This window comes from Centrocercus urophasianus, unplaced genomic scaffold (genome assembly GCF_019232065.1).
Source record: "Centrocercus urophasianus isolate 14NV4802_14NV808 unplaced genomic scaffold, USGS_Curo_1.0 seq_22, whole genome shotgun sequence".
NCBI classification, from domain to species: Eukaryota; Metazoa; Chordata; class Aves; order Galliformes; family Phasianidae; genus Centrocercus; species Centrocercus urophasianus.
In genome coordinates this window covers 4,633,886-4,642,827 of record NW_024884778.1, presented here as the reverse complement: position 1 = coordinate 4,642,827, position 8,942 = coordinate 4,633,886, and the positions used below count along the sequence as shown (strand labels likewise).

The 8,942-nt window shown below is 38.1% G+C and overlaps 1 protein-coding gene across 2 annotated transcripts in view; it reads right to left on the bottom strand.

Moving 5' to 3' along the window:
* Positions 1 to 1,224: 1,224 nt before the first annotated feature.
* Positions 1,225 to 8,942, bottom strand: part of TAFA4 (TAFA chemokine like family member 4) — a 68,157-nt gene continuing 60,439 nt past the window's right edge. For both annotated transcript variants that reach the window (XM_042823675.1, XM_042823674.1), the window contains exons 5-6: positions 5,503 to 5,627; positions 1,225 to 2,007 (exon numbers count right to left, since the gene is read on the bottom strand). In XM_042823675.1, coding sequence (XP_042679609.1) covers positions 1,996 to 2,007; positions 5,503 to 5,627 — 137 coding nt within the window. In that variant the 3' untranslated portion in view covers positions 1,225 to 1,995. The remainder of the gene's footprint in view (positions 2,008 to 5,502; positions 5,628 to 8,942) is intronic.

Genomic DNA, 8,942 nt, shown 5'->3' with positions numbered 1-8,942 from the left:
TAGCAAAATAAATAAATAACAATTTGGGGCCAACATTGTACAAACAGGAAACAAAAAACAACTTTCACGGATGATATTCTTGAATAGTCAGATACAGAAAAAATAGAAAGAGAAAAGGCAATATTAGAACTTAATTGGGAAATAGAAACAATGGAAAAATACCAGTAATGCAGAACTCATTAGGGAAAGCAGAGTCTGCTAGGTAGAATCACTGTTTAGCTGTCCGAGGATAGAGCAGAACATTTCTTTTTTACTTGTCACCAAGTACAATGACCACCATGATCCCAGCTGTCATCAAATGCATAACCAAAAGTGGGCTAAACCAGAGAAATCAGAAGAAAAAGAACACAGGGCCAGACCTTCCTCCACTAACTTCTGTGGAATTCTCTGGCTGAGAGCTTGCACTCACTCCAGCAAATCAAAAGCTAGAAAAGCTAAACATCATTATTCTGAACAGCTTCACACAGCTGATGGTATCTTCCCCACAAAGCTGAAAGCGTATGCACAATGATCTAAATTAATACAACATATTTTTTTTTCTTTTTCTTTTTCTTTTTTTCTTTTCTAGCTATATAAAAATTAGATTTACATTGTTCCCCTGATATTTACATAAAGCATAACAATGAGTTCAGTAGCTGGGTCAGCGGCAGTTCATCTGCAAGATATCCATCTGCATCATTGCATTTCAGTCAGTTGTAATGCATCCTAAGTCCAAAATGATATACTGGGGATCAGCCTGGCTACAGCTTCACTTCTACTTACTGTTCTATTTATGAAGACTGATGACAAAAAACTGCAACAGGCAAATAAGAAAAACAGTATGAAATGCATCTACAATAATATGGAACAATTATGTGTCACAAAATGTAATCACTTGGAAATTCAGTCTGTCAAAGAACTGGACATTTAATTATAATAATCAGTCTAAACAAGAACTAATTGGAAGCGAAGATTCACTTTTATCTAGAATTTTTGCTCATGAATTTTAAGCATGTTACCTAGTAGGATATAACCAAAGCTATGAAAATCCGAACAAATTACCCTCCTTCCAGTAAGCCCTCCTTATGCAGTACAAGCATGCTCACTTTTTTTCTTTTTTCTATCTTTTTTTTTTTTTTTTTTTTTTTGAGGCATCTGAATGCATATTTCTAGCTAATGGCTAAATTCGTTTCCATATCTAGATTCAAAGAGGCAAGGGATACATATACTTTGCTATTCCCCTAGAGAATGGATTTATTTTAGGACAGCAAAAGCTTTATCTACTTTCCAATTTTGTCTCTTCCTCATGCTTCCCTGCCATCACTTGTGAATGTAAAAATTAAAGTACCTATAACTACCTAAGGAAATAAATTCAATTGCAAAGATATAACCAAAGTATGCCATACTATAATCATTACTGATTTATAAGTGCCATCTTCTCACTTTCTAACAACCTTGATAGTTACTAAATCACAGCTGAAAATACACTAATATGTTATTTACTAACACTGCCCTGTCAGCACTGGGATCCGCTTTGTATTTTTCTGCTGTACTGTGAGAAGTACCTCAGACAAACCCATAATGGTTCCAATGTAAGAATTTTCTTTCTATGGTATCCTAGGTTAATTTCATAATCTAAACTCTTTTAGAGCAATTTTATATATCTCAGCATCACAAAGAAAGTTTTGTCCTTGATGTACTGCAGAAGTTCAGGTTTGTGCTTCTACAAAATGCTGTCAGGTGGCAGAAGCTGGAGAATCCAAGGTGCATTTCAGGTAGAACCGAATCTCCTTGTGTTTTCTCACTAAATTAAACATTCATTGTTCTGTATAGCAAAATCCAGCTTCAGGAACTGCAGCCACGGTTGAAAGAAGAGTTGTTCTTTTCACTAAGTCATTTTGCAAGTTCAAAGAATGAAGTCAGTAGCACCCTCACAAAATAGGGTCTCTGTCTAACAGCCAAGCAATGCAGTTGCACACACCATTGTTCCAGTAGGACACACAGGTTTATTCTTTGCTACCGTGTTACCTATAAAAGAAGAGGAAACAGTTACCAACATGGAATTTTTCCAATGAGGATTATAAAACATGCTCCATTGTAAAACAGGACACATCATGAATGAACTAACCCCAGCCAAACATTAATTATGTTGTTATCCAAAGTACAAAGATTTGCAGATGAAGAAATGGCTGTTTACCATTAAACAGCCACCAACATCACATGGAACATCACTCTTCTGCTTCATTTAGCTTAGCATCAGTTACAACACCAATGCCTACAGAACCAGTGTACCACTTACATCCCCAAGAACCATTCATGCAAAGTGCCCATTCTCAGCAGCACATCTAATGGAAGGGATGTACAGATCAGAGAGAACGTCATGTGCAGTGTGGACAAACTGCTGTTGCAACTGCAGTCACTTCTGGATAGCACTTCCTCCACAGGATCCCATGGTCTTCACTTTATTGCACTATGCACACTCCATCAGGTGTGTTAGGGATGTATGTGCAAGCCTTAATGCACGCACACAGTGCTAAGCAAACCCAGTGGATTTGTCTGCACAGTGAGAGGCATCACCACCCTGCAAATAGGTAAGAATAAAGGTGCCTGCAGGGAGGAATTTTGGTCAGCTCTGCTCTGTAGCATCTGGACATGTTATCAAGCTTAACAAACACATAGCACAGTTCTTATTTTCCTCCCCACAGTAACTGGTTTAAACACAAGCCCTTTAGCTTTTCATGTATTTAGATGTCCCACTCAGCTACCACATATACATCTAAACACTGAGTAGTATCAGGAGTCTCTCCATGCTTCATACACTTCAAGTCACTCTAATATTTTCGAATAAGATAGAAGACTTAAAAGTGATTACTTGGCATTTCCTCTCTTGGTGTGTAATTAACCTGAGGAACTCGCTATCCCAACTAGCACTGATCCCAAGGTGTTAGTAGGCTTTAAAAATTGATAAGAAATTTAAATGGTAATGAGATCATCTTTGCTACATAACATAGAAAAAAAAAAAAATTAGTATCGAATGGATCTCAACTCTCATGTTTTAGATGTAAGCCTACTACAAACTGAAAGCATTTCATATGTGGGTACATTTTCTATAACTGCCCACAAAGGTTTTGCTGTGTGTTTCCTATTTAAGTATCCCAGCACTGAGCTACACGGGTGCTGTATAGTTTGGACTACTGGTCATAGGGCAGTCCTTTACTTGTGCTGAGTTTTAATAATGCACTTAATTCATATTCTGCAGATTGAGTTGAGTGTGGACAATTATTTTGATCATTTTTAAAATAATGAAAAAAAAAGTTACCTCACACTTTTTCCTCTAATAAAGGGTTTTTCCATCCGTTCCTTTCCACTCTCTTTCCAGCTCAATATTGTATGTGCCACAAGCTTCTGTTCAGAATCTGGAGTTACCTTTATTCATTATATTTGTGCAATGACTGTACCTTAGTAGATAATCACCCATGAGCAATGCAAAACATATACAGAGGAAACATGGATGTGCTCTTTAAGGTAGCCTGCTACTCACCTGTTCCCTTCTCTAGCATGGCCAATAACTAGTAAAGTTTAGGACTCCTCTCAATAAGATGTATAACCATTAACTTTGTTATTCATATCTATATTTCTGTTGTTGTAGAGCTAGTATCTCCCTTATGCTGCCACTAAGCACATCCACAATGAAGCACAGCCCTACTTTAACATTTGTAAGTCTAAAATAACAAAGGACAGCAAAAGAAAAGCAAAGTCATGCAAGACAAAAAATGAGCAGCTCTCATATCAGTAATGTGGTAGAACAATTCACATCTAAGTATACGTGCCAGTTGTTTGCTTATCCTTTCAATTAAATATCCCTTAATCTCCTACGGTATAAAAATCAATGCAAAAAACATCACTCCACATCCTAGCAAAGTAGAGGACAAGTTTAATGAAATAGCATTTGCTCTCATATTGCTACATTATGCCCTCTGTTAGACTCACACAAACTCACCAGACTTGACGAATTTGCACAGGTCTAATTGCAGGCAGGATGATTTGTCCCACTCCAGCTTTATAAAGACATCTCTGAACTCATCAGAATGCATTGCTATATTCTGTAGGTTGCCGGTTGCATTTTTTGTCATGGATAATAAAATAAATAATCCATGCCAACTTTGCCCTTCTATTAGTAAACTCCCACTGAGTCAGGCTTCCTCTTTTCACTGTTTAAGAGCAACAGTCATAAGTATAGGCTGTATTATATGTCTTGGGGTCAGTTGACCTCACTGAACTGAAAGGCAACTGCACACAGAAGGAAAAGACAGCAACATGAATGAAGACCTGATGCTCCAGCTGTCAATGCCATAGATGTCATTATCTTATTCAACCCCCACTTGTCCTATCTCACCATTCTGTCTAATGCCACCACACCACACTATCCCTTATTTACATATGAGCAGCTGAAGTCAATGAAGTCAAGAAAAACTTCAAATGCTGAGGGTAGTCTATACCTTTCAGTAATTCCTCTGACTGAGCAGTGGCATTGGACCTGATGACCTCCAGGTTTCCCTTCCAACCTAAACCATTCTGTGATCTTTAAAAGAGGAATAGTGTTTTTCAGATTTTTCTGGTCAGATTTCTCCAAAGAATTTGCCATCATGGTAAGTGTACGGCTGGGCTCTGGACCACTGAACTCACTCCACAGCTGCCCAAAACTAATTTTCTCCTTCATCCTGAATTAGAACGTGTTTTTCTCCTTAAAACTGCAATTGTTAAACAGCATCTGATGTCAGTGTTTGCTTATTAATTCAGACTGTTACCTAATCAACAATATTCATTTCCATTCAGAAGAGGCTGTAAAGGAAAAAGCTAAGCATATGTCTTTGCTGCTATAGCCTGGCGAAAGCTCATGTTTTATGATATATTTAGACATGCAGTTCACTATGACTTGTTGAACTTCAGTGCACTGAACTCACTTCAGATTGTTAAGTAGACAGAGAACATGATATTTTCTTTCTGCTGGCCATTAATTAAGAAATAGATGGCAGAGAAAAGCTTATTTTAAAAACAGGCTGTCTCCACGATGGCCTGTAATTAGAAATTATTGGAACCAGCTTGATTTCCACTGGTGCTCAGTGTCCCACAGTTCCAGTGACGTCAGTACAAATTCTCAACTCCAAAGGTTAGCTACTTCATTCCAAAACTAAAAGGGCTTTGCAGTAGTGCAAGAATATAACTTTAGATAATTTTTCACCCTGGATCTATGTAATCAGTATGCAAATAGAAGAACTGATCCTGGAACACTACAACAGTCGTTTCTTTGGTTTGACTCCAACATCCAATAACTCAACTAGGCTGGGAGCAAAGGGGCAGTTCTTACCCAGCATTTTCCTGTCTGAGAACAATTGCATTAATCACTCTTTCCAGAATACTGAGGATTCTAGCACTGGTGCTCACAACCACGAATGCTACAAAATTAGCAAATGCCACCAACAGACTTCTATCTATATTAAAATAGGTGATTTCTGTACTTGCCTTTGTGGTTTTGACTTTATTTCCACTGCTGCAAGACCACCCTGAGTAGTCTGGTAGCACCTTACAGTCCTCTCCATCCAAACAGGGGTTCATATGACACCACCACTTCTGCAGGACAATAGAAGCTTGAAAAAGAAATGGGAAAGAGAAACAGAACACAATCTTTTCTTAATACTGTTGTTTTTTGTAAGTAGGTTGCCCGTGGGTTGTTCAGTTGTTTGATTACAAAAGGTAGAACCCACAGTTACTGTTTTAGAAGCTGAACACACTGATCATGTTTGAGCTGCAGATATGGCTAAAAAAGTTCACCAGCACACAGAAGAATAAATGGCATAGAGACCAATGCTAACAGAGAGTGACCTAACCTCTGGAAGTGCCTCTGCTCCTCTACTGACTACAGAAGTTGCATACTCCCTTCATTTACGTGCCTTAGCAAAGAACCTGCTGTAAGGCGGTAGGAAACTAAGGCTTTTTGTTTAATTCAGATATGCATATGCGAGACTGGACAAAGAAATGGCAGTTTCTCCCTCCACTGGGTAAGAAAATAGAACTGCACAGAAGTAAGCATGTGATGTCTGTCAGTAGGTAGCGCAAATAAGGACATGAAAACCATTGAAAAGCATTAGATTATTAACTGAAAATCTACTTGTAGTTACACTGCCAGTTTTGCAAAATGTCTGGCAAGGCTTCAGTAGCACACTAACTGTGCAAATTTATTAATTTTCTACCCTTAAGCCAATTTTTGTTAATAAGCTCCCGCTCGCTATTTTTATACCCGTAGTCGTGACTTTTTAATACTGCTGGTAACAGATACACTTTCCCAAAAACTAATGCAAACTTCTGCATGCATTTCTCAGTTTTGCATTGTTCACAGGATTCATCCAATCCCAGAAAAAGTGATTTTGAAAAGTATCAGTTTGTAATCATACACAAACTAAACTGGATTTTGAAATAAAAAATGGTTGGGAATGCTGATGTAGTTAGTCTGCATTATTCTACTCTGTGCATAAAATATGCTTTACAGTAAAGTACATCCAAAAGAGATGAACAAAAATAATTTAGTCTAATTGTTGTAAAGCACTTCTTTTTCCTTCTTATTTCAAGGTAGATTCATATCTCTGCAACCTTCAAATTAGGGTGACAAGCAGGCAAACTGACATAGGAATATTGCTGAAATGCTCATTCAATTACTTTTGTTTTGTGCTTTCATTCTAGGGCTACGTGAAGAGCACTATGAAAAATGCATTTCTGAAACACCAGTTTAGCTTCTATAAATGATTCTTTCACTCTCCTAACATTATAAAATGAACGCATGATTCCTGTCGCCAGCTATTTGCATCCTAGATAATTTGCTTTGATTCTGATTGATTGCTGATGAAATGGATGAAACCTGGTTAGCTTCCCTAAGAGGTGAGGGATCATTTCCACTCCAGATAAATGGTCCAGCAGTTTATTTCATATCTTTGCTACTTTTTAAGAGAAAAATTGAATAATCACATTAATTTCTGTTAAATGTAACCTACTCTAGAAGGTGAGACTCAAGAAGACTGAGGGCATCTGCAGGGATGTCTGCACGAGATCCTGGTAGTAAGCTAGTTGCATTTACAGAGATGACATTCAGAGCCAGCAAGCCCTGCTGGGAGGCCTGGCTACCACATTACACAGCTCTGCACTGTGCTGTTGTGAGCATGGATGCATTGACATAAGAGCTTGCCTGCACTCAGACAAGTGAGCCCGCTTTCATATTTATACCACTATCACCACATACCTTCCTGGTTCATGAAATGTGGGCCGTGTACAAAAGCAGTGAATCAGGCCCATCAATTCCAGCAGTACCATCTTCCATTAAAATAAGCAGAGATATGAGAAGGAAACGTTGTGGAGTCAATCTAACTCAAACAAGCTCTGCCTAGTTCACCTTCTGTTCGTCTTTTGTTTAGACACTTTCAGAGAAAATGACTCTTACCCTTCTCCTATTTGATTTCTATTCTGTGCAGACATCTTTCCTCTGATTAATGGAAACACTTTGAAATCCCTAATGCAGGTCTCATTCTATTAACTTTCAGCAAATCCCTAGTCCTTTGCTGTAGCACTGCACTAATTCTTATATCCATTTTATGTCCAGTCTCTTAGTAGTTCTGATGTCCACTATGCAGGCTATATATTCTAAATGGCTGTGGCTGTTTGTGTCAAACACACTCCTGAGATTAGTCTATTAAAATTCTCCATCAGTCACTTAGGTTTATCTTCAGAGCGAGAGCTGTTTAACTATTGCTGTCCTTGTAACCATGTGACTCCATAGGACATAAAAGTTTCCAGTTTCCAGATTGAGGCACTCTTGGAGAGGTTTCAGCAGATGACTTTTCTAGGAAACAAGAGCAGCTGTGTCACACTCATACACAACCACCCTAATGAAAGGAAAGGAGACTGCTTTAGTTTGACATTTGCCAGTCAATTTGCTGGTGGTTACCCTACTAGAAATAAATTTTCTGCTGACATCGCTCCCTAGATGATGCAACTCCATGGAAACAGTAGACTCACAGAGATTAAGGCCAAAAGGTGCCAATACATCATCTTGTCTTGCCTTATGCAATTCACTGTGTTGTGCCCTCAGTTGTGTTCAGTTACATTGTCTTCCAAGCCATTCTGGCACAGGTGAAGAAAGTTACTTCTCCCATTGACATTTTCCACAACAATTAAACAATCTCAGCATGAAACATACAGCTTTAGGGTTTGCTTTCTTTTTTTTTCCTCCTTAAACCTCTTCTGCACTTTCTTCTACTTTACAGCATCTGTTAGTAACCATCATTTTCTCCCTGTGAAGGTATTGAACGCTCTGCAATCAAGTCACTTTTCAATCTTCTGCCTGATAAGCTGAGCTGATTCAACTTCTTCAGTTTCTCGATGCAGTGCATTTGTCTTTATTAACACAGAGTTTTTTCAAACAGGTTCAACTCCCCACAACAGAGGACTATGCCATGTGACTGCCTTGAGCTCATCGTTAGTTACTCCTTTGATCCGGATGAAATCCATTCTTTCTTTTTTGGTCAATATTTGCTTTCAAGTCAGTTGAAGGGATTACAAAAAGTTTATTTAATGATTACTTCATATTCTGCTTAAACAAATCCATGTTACCTGTAGTCATGACAAATACAGATGTCTTTCCTACATCACTGGATTAAGCTTTCCATATAAATTTTCAGCCGACTATTCATTCTATTGTATATTTCCTTTTCTTCTTTGAATACTGACACAGCATTAGCATCCTTTTGAGTTATCAAGTATCCTGAAATACATCCAAATACAGTGAGAAGGAAATCTTATCTATTTGCTATGTATTGATTGATTTTTTGTTTTGTTTTGTTTTCTTGTTTCTCTATGGTCTCTTCCTTTCGGTCTGTAATCCAGTTGGCTTTCAGCCTGAACCGTACTTTTTTTGA